At 52.6% G+C, this 13,794-nt stretch overlaps 1 protein-coding gene across 1 annotated transcript; it reads right to left on the reverse strand.

The window, feature by feature from the left end:
- Positions 1-424: 424 nt before the first annotated feature.
- Positions 425-4,807, reverse strand: LOC135882562 (melatonin receptor type 1A-like). The gene is made up of 2 exons (XM_065409500.1): positions 4,624-4,807; positions 425-1,209 (listed from the first exon to the last, which is right to left on the reverse strand). The coding sequence occupies exons 1-2, from the start codon at positions 4,805-4,807 to the stop codon at positions 425-427; spliced, it is 969 nt and encodes a 322-aa protein (XP_065265572.1).
- Positions 4,808-13,794: the final 8,987 nt, after the last annotated feature.

Raw genomic sequence — 13,794 nt, forward strand, 5'->3', positions numbered from 1 at the left:
GTCTCCAACACTCAGCTAGCTGTTCACAAACATCCTTGAGATGCACAGAATTATCTGGCGAATCATGGAGAAATTAGAGAAAATGCTGAGATGTTGGTGGATAGTTCACTGAATAAATTTGCTAGGAATCACTTGGCCCTAGCTGTTTCCAGCATACCTATCTGACTGAGGCTGGGGAGACTATGCCAGGGCAATTAAGCGAGGAGAGGCCGTTTTCAAACCTCATTGCATTCTAAAAAGGATAGTATGTTGCAGAACAAGGTGGGCTGCACTGTTCTTGTTGCAGACAGCTTCTATATGGACCTGTGTCCTCTGCCGACCTCTCGCTGTTTTGGCTGCATTCTTTGCACTTCACTTAAAAGTGGAGCAGGGGATCAGTGTGAATATGGTAAAACCTCCTCCCTTCTGGCTCAGTACATGGGTGCTAGTCTCCATCAGCCCTGTAAGCCAGTTGCAACACAGTCAGTATGATTCTCTTGTACTCTTTCCTAAAGTTATTGTTCATCGCCCCATAAACCACAGCGTTCAGACAGCTGTTGAAGTAGGCCAAGAAGTAGCTGGCCGTGAAGAGCCACTCAGGTATCAAGGAACCCAGTGTGGGCTGGACCGCCACCGCGAAGCCGATGAAGTTTAACGGCGCCCAGCACACAGCGAAGAGCACAAAGACCATGAACATGGTCAGGAAGTTCCAGAAATCATGGGACTTGATTTTGGGCTGCGTGTCCGGCTTGACCCTGCGGCGCACCTGGATGACCAGCACCCAAATCCGCAGGTAGCAGTAGCTGACGATGGTGATGGGGAGGAAGAAATGGATGACCACCACAGCGATGGTGTAGAGGGCGCTGACAGACTGGGCAAAGGTGCAGGAGTACACCCGCGGGTCGTACTGCAGGGACTCCACAAAGAGGTTTGGCATGATGGCCAGCAAGGTGAGTGCCCAAACCAGCCCCACGTAGCACACGGTGTTGGTGCCCGAGAAAAGCTTGTCGTACTTCAGGCTGTGGCAGATGTAGCAGTAGCGGTTAATGGCAATGCCAGTGATGTTGAAGATGGAGCCGATAACGCTGATGCCCATCAGGAAGCCGCTGACCTGGCAATGGAGGTACCCCATCACCCAGCCGTCATGGAAAATAGCCATCAGGACCAGGGGATAAGGGTAAAAAGCCACTAGTAAGTCTGCAATGGCCAAGCTCACCACAAAGGCATTGCCTGGGGAGGGTAACAAAAAAAACACACAACAGTTAGAACCTATGATCGGAATGCAGCAGCAGCCAGGAAAACGCCTTCTCCTTGCTAAACAGATCAGCTTCCTGTGTCAACTTCAAATGACACCTGCTTGCCGTACTGTCTTTTTACTTCTCTTTGCATGGCAGAGATGGCTCTGAGAGCTGGATTCTGTTCTGGCTCATGCATCATCTACAGAGTAGCTTAACTTATTACCACTTTAACTACCATGACTGCTTCCTTTCATCGCTACCTTGTACCCCCACCCATTTGTCTGTTTATCCCCTTGTTGCATCTTGTCACAATCTTAGATTTTTAGCTCCCTGGGGCAGACACTGTCTGTTTTATTCATTTTGTACAGCACCTAGCATAACGGGGCCTTGATTGCCTTTAGGTGCTACCAGAATTCAAATAACATTGACCATCCATCTAATATATTATCCTCATACACCCTTGGGAGGCAGGGCAGTGCTATTAGTACAGAGGGGGGGGGCTGAGGAACAGACGAGCTGGTGGCTAGATTTGTTTTCTAAAGTGAAACCCACTTTTGAAAATTGGGCTGTGATTGACTGGCCCAAAATCGCACAGAATGTCTGTGGTGGAGCCAGGCATCGAACCTGGGTCTCCCGCGGTGTCAGGCCCTAACCACTGGGCCAAATTTGAGTTGCACATCTATCACTTGGGCAAGGAAAGCCAAATGGGTGCTTTGCAGTTCTTTGGTCCACAATCGTATGCTTGCTCTCTGCTGGGCTGATTTGGGAATTAAAGCCCCAAAGGGGATAATGCTGCCCAGAGCTATCTGCGTCTCCTCTTCCACAAGAGGACTAGTCCCGAGCCAGCGGCAGTGTCTTTTCACGCAGGGATCTTTTTTCTTCCTCACCGTGACAGGAGAGAGGTGGGGTTTTCCCTCTCTTTGGAGCAGCTCTAGGGAACTGGTGCACTGGGTGGGGTAGGGAATTCGGTGGTAGGTGAAAGGCATAGCCCAGCTGCCTGGAGAATACAATGTCTCGGCTGCAGGACACCAGTCAGATGGAACCGTGTGATGGAAGAGGCAGAGAGCTTGCAATATTCTGTACCCGACCTGACCCCTCTACTGCTTGCAATAAAAGAAAAGAGCAGGCGAGGGGTTTAAATCACTGCTCTCCCGGGAGACAATACAACTGAGACGTGTTCTCCTGGGTGGCACTTGCAGCTGAAGCCAAAGCAGATGGTAACCACTCAGTTTAATGCAATGGGTCCATTCAAGCTGGCTGCACTACGTTGCCCTCGCCATGGCTCTGCTCCAGCAGGGATGTGGAATTGGCCACTTCATGCACAGGGGAGGTGATTATACTCAGGTGCTTGGAATGGGCTCTGGATTTTGACACTGGGGACCCATGTTAAAGTCAGTCCTACTGTGATGACCGATTTGGTTCTGGCTTTGTGCTTTTCAACATCCTTTGACATTTCTCGGCTCTGTAGGATTGGATTGATCCTGGCGTTAGATTGCATCAGTCGCACCCGGGCTATCCCCAGTCACTGACTTCGAATTTGGTTAGGCAGAGACAGTCTAGGTAGCATAAATGAAGCAGCGGTTAGGTGCCCCCCCGGTAAGGGACATGCAGGTGCACACACGCCTATCGAAGTTATTTGTTTGCTCTCCCAGCCCCTCCTGCCTTTTCCCAGCAGTGAAGTCAGAATGCTGGGATGCAGGGGATCAAACCCCGGACACAGCCTGGAACCCAACCCTGGCCATCACGGACCTACTTCTGCCAGGCGTGAGAGCCCTCCACGCTTGTATACCTAGTCATGCCAGCGAAGTCCAGTCATATTGGAGCATACATAACATTGTTACCGCTCCCATTGCAAAGACTGTGATGTCCTGAGGATTCCATTGTCCCTGCACGGCAAGGGAGAGAACCCATTAAAAGATAAGGAGGTGACAACTAGAAAAGTAGTGTCTAGCAGTTACCGAACAGGACTAGGTGTCAGGACGCCTGGATTCCATTCCTGGCTTTGTCTTTTAGACCTGAGCTTTCAAAGGTATGCTGACTTTGAGTTACTGAATTCTGGGGAGAAAGACAGCCTGCTTTTAAGAGGCATGGGATTTGCCTGGCTCCCACTGAAGTCACTTGGGATTCTTGGACACTCGGCACCACTGCAAATCAGACCCAATTTGTCTCCAGTTAGACATCCTTGACAATATAAGCCTCCAGCTTTCTGCCTCAGTTTCCCCCCCTTACAATAATTTCCTAGTGGCGCTGAGAGTCAGATTTAGTGTAAAATGCTTCGGGATCCAATGCTGCAGAAGGACAAAGTATTGTTACATGAAGTGACTGAAGGGCTTTTCCAGAGATGGAGGCTAATTATTACTGACCAAGACCTTGGCTTGTAACCTGGGTTTATTATAGGCAAGTGAAGACAGAAAACTTTCTACCTATGTGGGGCTTGCAAGCAGAGCGTGAGGTCAGCAAAATTCTCCACTTCATTGCAGCAGAAACAACCTAACCCGGAGAGTTACTGGTAACTTTTTTAGTGCATAAAGATGGACAAAACCCCAACCCCCCTGATTTATTAAATGCCAACTGAACAGTAGCTGCTGCTAGAATCAGGCTGTGCAAATGGAAAATAGCTGTTTTCTCCTGTGTGAAGGCTGGAACAATTCTTACCATTCATTTTGTGTCCCATTCTACCCATGCACTTACAAGATCACCAGACAGGCTAGGAGGGGGGAGCTTTAGGTCCTCCAAACCCCTTAATTGACCTAAGAAGACTCTAAATCCCACAAGGAACTAGGCCAGAATCCCCCCGGAGAGGGTATTGATGAGCCCTGAAGCCAGCTGGTGGAATCTGAGTCAAGATTTTCAGAAGTGATGAGTGATTTGGGGTTTTTTCAGTTTTTGGGGTGCCCCGGCTGAGACTTCTTAAAAGGGGCTTTCGGAAAGCACTGAGTACCCACCCTCTGAAAAATCGGGCCCTTTTTTAGGATGTCCCAAGTTGAGCAGCCAAAATCACTAGTCACTTGGCCGCGGATCTGGTTGAGACTGTAAGCCAACGGGTGCAATGTATCTCAGGCAAGGAAGCGCGGGTCAGTATGGCCAACAGAATTTTCCCCTCTAAGCTTTGGTAGCCTGCTTTACTAGCCTTTCCAACTCCAGGCACTCCGCACCTACTAGAAATTTGCCTTGAATCCCAGCTGTGCTGGGTGGGAGAAGTTTACATACCGAGATGGATGGACAGACAGACACGCACGCACGCGGACGGACACACAGACACAAAGGTGGATTCTGCTAGCACGGGCATGTCACTGCACTAGCGGGGCAGGAGGCTGGCTTACTGCTCCTGGGCCCTGCGGAGGGAGGCAGAGCTGATCCTGGGAGCCTGGAGAGTGACACCCCCCCCCCCCAGCAAGGCCATTACCTGCTTTTCTCAGGTTCTTGTTCTTGAAGACTGAGACAATCACCAGGAGGTTGCCCAGGATGTCCACAGTGATGGTGATGATGAGGATGACAGCCAGCATGATCACCACCCAGGTGGGGTAGAGACCATCCTCCCTTCCCAAGCCAGCAGACAGGTTCTTCAGCTGAGAACCTTCCTCCTCCATCCTTGGTCATCTAACCTGCCTCTCAGGGTGCGCAGAGTCCTCAGCCAGTCAGGACTAGCATTTCCAGTGGCCCTGAGCCAAGAGGTCAGGGCTCAACCAAGGCAAGGGTCCGTGCCCCTCTCAAAGCACCAGGAGAGGCGCATGGGCCCCTCCCGGAGAAGTTCCTTGGAAGTGTGGCTCGCTCCCGCGTCCGGCGTGGCAGGGTCTCGTCTTTGTCCCTGTCCGCAGGCCCTGCGGGGAGGTGGGATTCCCCGGCCGATCACCGCTTCGGGCACCCGGGCGGAGCTAAGGATTGCGCACACGCGTCTCTGCGACCGGCGCTGTGGCTGCTCCGCGGGGCGCTCTCTCCAAAGCACCGTGCCTGGGGGGCGGACGGGGGCCGCTCCCCACACGCGTCGAGTGGCTCTAGTTGGGGAAGTCCCGCTCCCGCAGGCAGCGCTAGGAGCCCGGGGGAGCTCCCAGCTCAGCGCAGCCAGCCCCTTGCTGGGGGCGCTCCCTTCCCGGTGCCGCGCTCTGGGTGCCAAGCGCCGGGCTCCGGGCACCTCTCCAGCCCCACTGATGCTCTTCCCACCTCGTTCATCCCTTCGGCTCCATTCAGCCCCGTCCCTGGGCTCCCTCGGCAGCCGGCGCTCCGCGCTCTCCCGTGCGCTCCTCGGGAAAAGTTCCCCTTGGGGGGACAAACTTTGCAGCCTGCGGCAGAACCGGACACCCCCGCGGAGCCGTGCGCCACGCTTCCCCCGGGGCCCCGGCTGGCGGAGCCCTGCCGCTGCCCTGCGCCTTCCAGTCCCCCGTCTCCTGCAGCGACGCTTGGTCACGTTCTCCTCTTTGCCCTTGGCCCCTCCATCCCCTCTCCCAGCCCCCCTGACCTGCGGCTCTGGGCCAGGAGAGCCCCGTGTCTCCCAGTCCCCGTGAGGCACCTTCCGAGGCGCAGCCTCCGCACCGCAGCCGCCTCCTTCGCGCATTTATAGGCTAACCTGCCCCGGGTGCGCTGCTGGCTCCTGGTTAGGGGCTGGTAACTCCTCCCTGCCCAGGGCGGAGAGCAGCGGCGCACTGAACCCCGCGGCTGTTCACGCCAGCTTTATCCAAGCGCTGGATGCGCGCAGGTGGGGAACGGGTCCCTGTGGTGCGAGGGGAAGGCAAGGAGCCCTGCAGGCAGGTGGTCACAGTCACTCAGCCCCTTACAGCGAGGCTAGCTATGCCCCCTGTCCGACCCGGTACAATGAGCCCACTAGCAAAGGAGTCACCGTGAACAATGTCTGAAGTGGGCCCTCAATTCTGCCTCTGTTTTGGCCACTTGGTACCAGTCCCAGCATTGCGGGCTTGGTCGCTGTGGGAAGCCCTGCTCCAGGATTCCCAGTTTGATCTCCCACAAGTTTCTCTCGCTCTGCTCTTCCACCCAGAGGGAGGCCAAGGCAAACATCACAGAGCAAACTGCCAAAGCAGCACCCAGCGACACTGCGCCAATGTTCTCCATCCTACAGGCGCCAGGCTGGGATGCCTGGAGAGGACGGTGTGGTCATGGCATGCTGCTGCCCTGCGGGGGAAGGGGTGGCAGCTGTATGAGCCACTTGGTCTCGGGGCTCGTCTACAGGGGGATGCTCAGAAAAGTTAGGGGAAATCAACCCATGGTGTGAGGTCGATGCACATGGGTTAACCCGCTCCCCCCCCCAGCAGTGGCGTGCTGTCTGCGTATGCAACACATGGCCCAGGTCCGGCTGTGCCTGCAGGATGATCCCTCCAGCCCCCAGACGTGTGCCGGAGGACGCCATTTTCTAGGACAACATGGCCTCCTCCACACAGCATGACTGGCATGCAACGTATGTGCAAGGGCTTGCCTTGTGGAGGAGGCCATTTTGCATGCAAGTGTAGCATTGCATGCCGGGCGAAACGCCTCACGGCTCGCCATTGCCCCCCAGTGCAGATGCTTTCGGGAATGAAGTGGCCTTCCAACTGAGAGTTAAGTTACAGTGAACTGAAAACATCCCCCCGGGGTTTAAGGGGCCTTAATTCATGTGCGTTGCCTTCACATCAGTTGTAGTTGATTTGCCTCCACTTTCCTGAGTGTCCCCTCCCCATGTCGGTTTGGCCTCTGTGCTCTTCCAGCAGGAGTAGCACTCAGAAGGGGTGAGCAGAGGCGTTACCTTCCTTCCTTCACTAGGCACAAAGCGCTGAGTGTTAGTTTGAGGGCAGCGGGTTTTAGTTTGAGTGACAGACTTTGCCATCCAGGGCTCAGTTTTCATAGAATCATAGGACTGGAAGTAGGGTTACCATATTAAAGGTTTTTAAAAAGAGGACACTCCACGGGCCCTGACCCCGGCCCTGCCCCAACTCCGCCCCCTCCCCTGAGCGCCCCGCATTCCCCCTCCTCCTCCTCCCCCCCGCCAAGCGAAAAGGGCTGCCCGAGCGCTACCGGCTTCACGGTTTGCCGGGCAGCCCCCAGACCTCCAGACCCTGCGCCCCCGGCCGGGCACTTCCCCTCCCGGGCTCCGGCTGCGCTGGGGAAGTGCCCGGCCGGGGGCGCATAGGGCTCTAGGGACATCTGCCCCTGGAATAAGCCTGGTCAGTGGGACCCCATGGGCTGCATGCTTGGGAGCCAGCCCAGAGCCTCCAGGCAGATGACTGGCCCCAGAACATCCTGTGAGACTATGGGCCTTGGGGCTAGAACCTCTCTTCCTTCTGGTGGTGATGGGGGACATGGACAACCCTCTTCTCCTCTGAGACCCTTCTGGGAGAATTTCCCCCTTTGAGAGCCCCTCCCATGGGAAGGGGCAGGCTGGCCTCTAACATTGAACTTCTCTTGCCTTGCCTTTTAAAAAGGAAGGAATGAAAGTGGCCGGGTGCTTTGAGCCGCATTCAACTTGTCCTCCCTTTAGTTCTGACGGTCCTTGCTGCAGCTGGTTAGGAACTTGCAGCTTAAAAGTTACATGGTTCTTCACCTGGTGTCTGATGGGGGTGGGTGGGTTCTTCCTTTGGGGGCGGGGGGGAGGGAGAAGAGAGCGCTCCCTTTTCCAAACACCAGAGTTCATTTAAAAAAGGGGGCGGGGGAGATAGTTTAAGACCCTGCCTCTGTGTCTGTGGGCCTCATCCCGAAGAGCCACCAGAGTTTCTGATTGGGGTCCCACTTTCATTATCTTGGCACAAAGAAAGATTTCCGAGCACTGAGCTATAAAAGGCCCCCTCCCCCCAACAAATCAGCCCCATTTTTTACATTCAAGCGAGGAGGTCGGGGAGAGGAATCGCACTCATACAGAGTGTTTCTTGAAAGCGGCTGTTAAAAAAGAACAATTTATTTTCTCTGCACTAACCGAAAGCTGGTGGACAGTAATAAACGGCAGTTGCTCTCTTTAACAAAGGCTCCTTTGCAGAATAAACCTGTCCACCCCCACTCTAAGCCCATTTTCAGCACGCTGGGGGGGCTGGAGGGATGGAAAAGGAGAGGAGAGGTGTTACTTGGATTTTTTTTTCCTAGCAAGACCCATCTCCTTAAGGCCCCCTGTGTGACTCATTCAAACCTGACTCTGGTGCAATTCAATTTCACCTTTCCTTAATGAGAAGTGCTGGCTACATCAGAGAGGCTGTAGTTAAGGTTGCATCACTGCTTCTTTTCAAAGGGCGACCTTTCTAAATCTTCTGAAATTGACATGCATAGTCAGATGCCTTTGAGGTTTGGTGTGCCTCAGAAGGGTGCGGGGTAGGGGTTGTGTCCCAAATTTGGGGTCATTTGAGTTAGGGGTTGCAGAGATATAAGCCCTGAGAAAAAATAGCCATTTTTCAAAAAGTTTCTAGGCTGTGGTTTTTTTTGGTGGTGTTTGCACAGAACTAGAGATCAAACTCTTGATATGATGCCGGTCAGAATGGTCTCAAGCTGTTGAGTTTTACCAAAGGGGTGTGTGTGGATCCCCTAAATCTTTGGGGGACCCAAACTGAGAACAGGTTTCAGAAAATGTACCTTTCTACACAGACGTGTACATAGAAAAAAACGGCTAGAGAATTTTCATTCCCATTGTTCTCTATGCTTTGCAACTTGACTTGTAAGGGCTCTAAAATCCGAATAGCTGCTCAGATTGCTTTGAAATATGGTGTGCCTCATGGGGATGTGGGATAGGATCAGTGCTCCAAATTGGGGATCATTTGACTGAGGGGTTCCCAAGTTACAGCTCCTCCCCCAGCTGCTTTCCTTCTACTGTCTTGTTCTGTTAAACTGAGAGGCACTAACCAAAGGACTGGAAGGGACTTCGAGGGGTCATCTAGTCCAGTCCCCTGCACTCATGGCAGGTCTAAGTATTATCTAGACCATCCCTGACAGGTGTTTGTCTAACCTGCTCTTAAAAATCCCCAATGATGGAGATTCCACAGCCTCCCTAGGCAATTTATTTCAGTGCTTAACCACCCTGACAGGAAGTTTTTCCTAATGTCCAACCTAAACCTCCCTTGCTGCAATTTAAGCCCGTTGCTTCTTGTCCTATCCTCAGAGGTTAAGAAGAACATTTTTTCTCCCTCTTCCTTGTAACAACCTTTTATGTACTTGAAAACTGTTATCATGTCCCCTCTCAGTCTTCTCTTCTCCAACTAAACAAACCTGGTTTTTCAATCTTCCCTCATAGATCATGTTTTCTAGACCTTTAATCATTTTTGTTGCTCTTCTCTGGACTTTCTCCAATTTGTCCACATCTTCCCTGAAATACGGCACCCAGAACTGGACACAATACTCCAGCTGAGGCCTAATCAGCGCAGAGTAGAGCGGAAGAATTACTTCTCGTGTCTTGCTTACAATACTCCTGCTAATACATCCCAGAATGAGGTTTGCTTTATTTTGTAACATTGTTACACTGTTGATTCATTTAGCTTGTGATCCACTATGACCCCCAGATCCCTTTCCACAGTACTCCTCCATACGCAGTCATTTCCCATTTTGTATGTGTGCAACTGATTGTTCCTTCCTAAGTGGAGTATTTGGCTTTTGTCCATATTTAATTTCATTCTATTTACTTCAGACCATTACTCCAGTTTGTCCAGATCACTTTGAATTTTAATCCTATCCTCCAAAGCACTTGCAAGCCCGCCCAGCTTGGTATCGTCCACAAACTTTATAAGTGTACTCTCTATGCCATTATCTAAATCACTGATTTAAGATATTGAACACAACCGGACCCAGAACTGATCCCTGCGGGACCCCACTGGTTATGCCCTTCCAGCATATCTGTGACCCACTGATAACTACTCTCTGGGAACGATTTTCCAACCAATTATGCACACGCATCCCTTTGGTAAAACTCAACAGCTTGAGACCATTCTAAATATCGATAGTTTGATTAGATAGTAATGATTGGATGAGTCAGACCTCATTGAGATTGATAGCTGTGAATTCACCCTTCAATTGACATAACTAAGGATAAATTAATCACAGGCCCCCACCTGAGACAAAAGGAGTTTGGGAGTGAGTGGCTGGCGAGTGTTACGCTATGTGAGTCATGCATGGGGGGGGGAAGTAATCTAAGTATTTGGGTGGAAATTAGACACATGGCTGCTTCCTGGGAGAGGAGAGGTATCAGGGGGCAGAGGAGAGGGGCAGTAGGAGGCGGGGAGCTTGGGGCTGCAGTGAGGGGATAGGGTTATGAGAAGGGGGATAAATGGGAATGAGTAGTACAGGGGAGGGGAGAGGTGTTTTGGGGGCTCAGGTGAGGGAGTGGAGAGGTGGGACACAGGGAAAGAGTGAGTGGCAGAGTAACTGGGGGAGAGTAGGGGTGGGGGCACCTCTCAGCCCCACATTCTCCCCTCCCATGTGTGTGCCCAGATCTGGTGGGCTCTTGCCCCACTTGGGTATTTTGAGCTCACTTCCCTGTCCCCCTCCTAGGGGCTGGGATATGGGGCCCCTTACTCTTCTGGGGCTGTCTGAATCCCTCTTGCTGCCCCGATGTGTGTTCTAGGATCTGAGGTGCCTGGGTCCCCCTTCCTATCTCCCACTCATGTGAACTGGGTTCTGGGAGCACTTGTCCTTTCTGGGAGGGTCTGAGGCCCCCTCCCTAGCCCCCATGTGGGCCAGGTTCTGGGAAGGCCTGCCCCTTTGGGTGGGGAGCTGAGAACAGGCATGCTTCTTACATATCACAGGCTCTAAAGCCCTCAGGAGGGGGGATGGGCACACCGACTGAACTGAGTGGAGCAGCTCGTAGGTCTCAAAGCTGCTGTTTAGGCTGTATCCTCCCCATGGGGTGTTCTCATCGGACCAGCTCACGCCTCCCAGAGCCTCTTGTGTTGCCTAGGGAAGTGTAGAGGAAAGGCTCTAGGTGGGCTTTGTTTTATTTGCATGGCACTAGAGATCTAACTATTGCCATTTTATTGAGGAGGTTGTGAAAGCTAGGACTAGAACAGGGTTTAAAAGAGAACTAGATAAATTCATGGAAGTTAAGTTCATTAATGGCTATTAGCCACAATGGGTAAGGAATGGTGTCCCTAGCCTCTGTTTGTCAGAGGGTGGAGATGGATGGCAGGAGAGAGATCACTTGATCATTACCTGTTAGGTTCACTCCCTCTGGGGCACCTGGCATTGGCCACTGTCGGAAGACAGGATGCTGGGCTGGATGGACCTTTGGTCTGACCCAGTATGGCCGTTCTTATGTTCTTATACCATGATGTGGGCCCAAATGGTCTCAAACCGTCCATGTATACCCAAGGGAGGGCCTGGCACCCTCTAACTCTTCAGGGGACCCAAACTGAGACTGGCATGTGAGATCATGTTCCCATCTTTGCTTGCACAGATGTGCAGTCTGGAAGGGTTACGGTACATGTGCACCATTAAAGGGTTACACTTAATGCTTGCCTGGCTCGTTCGAGAGACCGTCCCAATGCCATTGCTGCGTGGTGAGCGCCTCACCACTGCTGGCTGTAGTCCGAACGTTTGTATGCTGTTGCAATAAAGATTTAGTAACTCATGTTGCTTGCGACAAGTTGTCCCTGTTAGAATGCCCTGTGTTTTTATTTGATGGGGAGGCTTACTGGGAACACAGAGCTGACGGAGAGAGAACCAACCGCACGGGACACACGTTTGTCACGTTGCTTAATGTGCCGCGGGCCGGTGCTCAGATGTTGCGGTGAATGCTGTCGGAACTCCAAGAGCCTGCCTGTCCACTCACTTACACTGTGAGGTTTTCCTGGACTCTAATGGGGTTACTTACGATAGGGTCTGTGGAGACAGCAGAATCAGGCCCGGGAGTTCTGATGTGGAGGGTGGTGAAGCACTGGAAGGGGTTCCCTAGGGAGGTGGTGGAATCTCCTTCCTTGGAGGTTTTGAAGGTCAGGCTTGACAAAGCCCTGGCTGGGATGATTTAGTTGTGGATTGGTCCTGCTTTGAACAGGGGGTTGGACTAGATGACCTCCTGAGGTCTCTTCTAACCCTGATATTTTATGATTCTATGTAGGAGAGTAGCAGGGGGAGGGGTTTGGATAGATGGTTCTGCTTTTTGCCCCCATCTCTGTGTGAAACCTTCCGATGCCCGGCTGTTGGTCAGGGCTTCACATCCCCACCATTGTATCCCCGGGCTGCTCATTCGCACCCACAGAGCACCCAGCGCAGCCATCTGTGTTGGAGAGCCTTGTTTCATGCAGCATGGAAGGGGTTAATACCCAGTCCTTACGCTGTCGGTCTCGGCAGCCCAACAGGCTGGCATGGCTGGGGGAGGGGGAGTTCCAGTGCCCGTCCAGGTGAACAGGGGAGGAGCTGGCTGAATAGTGCAAACACGTATCCACCAATATTGGTTCCAATAAAAAAGCCAATCTGCTCTGATCAGTATGGCCAGCTCTGGGCCTTCACTCCCCTGAATCTCTACACGTGGGGGGGTGTTTTACACATGGAAAGCACAAGTCATCCGGATACTCGTGACTGCTGCGCAGATGGAGACTTGTGGCAGAGGAAAGCTCTTGGATTGCCGTCTTGAAATCTTGCATATCCTCCCTCAGTTAACACTGGACCTGCTGGCAGACATGCCCCAAATAACCCCTGTGGCATAACACTGTCAACTGGAAATGGGGCCCGGGACAACGTTGATACGTGTCCTGTATTTCCTGTTCCACTTGAACAGGATCTAGTGGCTTATGGGCTGAGACCACAGTGCCGCTGCCTGCAATCCAGTGCTCAGTGGTTTATGGGGTAATCCTGACTTTGGGTGCTGGTTTTTTTTGCATTGTGCCCTGGTATTGCAAGCAAATCCTGGTGCATCATTGTGTCCTTGGGGGTGTCTCTGCTGCATTTCCAGAGCGGTCTTTCTCCTGATCCTGGCATGCTCTGCCAGGCTTGCTCCATCCACTGCCCTAATACCTGTGGGTCAGACGCTTCCTTTAGACCAGCCTACCTATTGCACCGCTCCTTGATCCTGCCATGTCCTTCTCTGTCCAGGGATGGCTGCTGCCCTGAGCTATGTATGCAGCTATAATTCTACCTCCCTGTGCCCTTGTGTGGGCATGATGCACTCCCAGGACATCATTAACCCTGGATGCACTCAGGTCTCCAGTGTTGTCAGGGGACAACAGAGTGCTGTTTGCATTGCTTCTTTGAGTGCAACTCTTGTCCAAACAAACTTTTCTGCCCCCATGGGGACAACTGGTTCCTATAAGGGCAGTACTGACCCTATGTGAGTCTGAGAATGGGTAGGGTCATCGTCACTTGCCTTCCTAACACAAAATCATTTATGTATCAATTCAGGACTTGATAGGGTCTAGTAATGCCAGCCAGCGAGCACCCTGGACAACCTTCCTCTCCCCTTGCCCAGTTATCTGGTTTCTGAGTGGGAGAGAATGAATGTTCCTTTGTGTGGGGGGCTGTACGTGTCCTGCTTTGCGGATCTCTTTGGCCTTGGTGCGTCTCAGGTTTGTGACCTACTGTCTAGTGGCGCGAGACTTTGGGTTTGCAACTTGGGGTTGCTCCTGGGGGTCATGTTGCTTGCATCATGCCCCCCATGCCCGACCTGCCAGGGCTTCAAGCTGACTGATAAATG

This window comes from Emys orbicularis, chromosome 8 (genome assembly GCF_028017835.1).
Source record: "Emys orbicularis isolate rEmyOrb1 chromosome 8, rEmyOrb1.hap1, whole genome shotgun sequence".
NCBI lineage: Eukaryota > Metazoa > Chordata > Testudines > Emydidae > Emys > Emys orbicularis.

Excerpts from the sequence above, each read along its gene's own strand:
- LOC135882562 (XM_065409500.1), bottom strand. The coding sequence starts at position 4,807 with ATGGAGGAGGAAGGTTCTCAGCTGAAGAACCTGTCTGCTGGCTTGGGA. Across the intron at positions 1,210-4,623 it reads CAAGAACCTGAGAAAAGCAG|GCAATGCCTTTGTGGTGAGC; the intron begins GTAATGGCCTTG and ends TACCCTCCCCAG.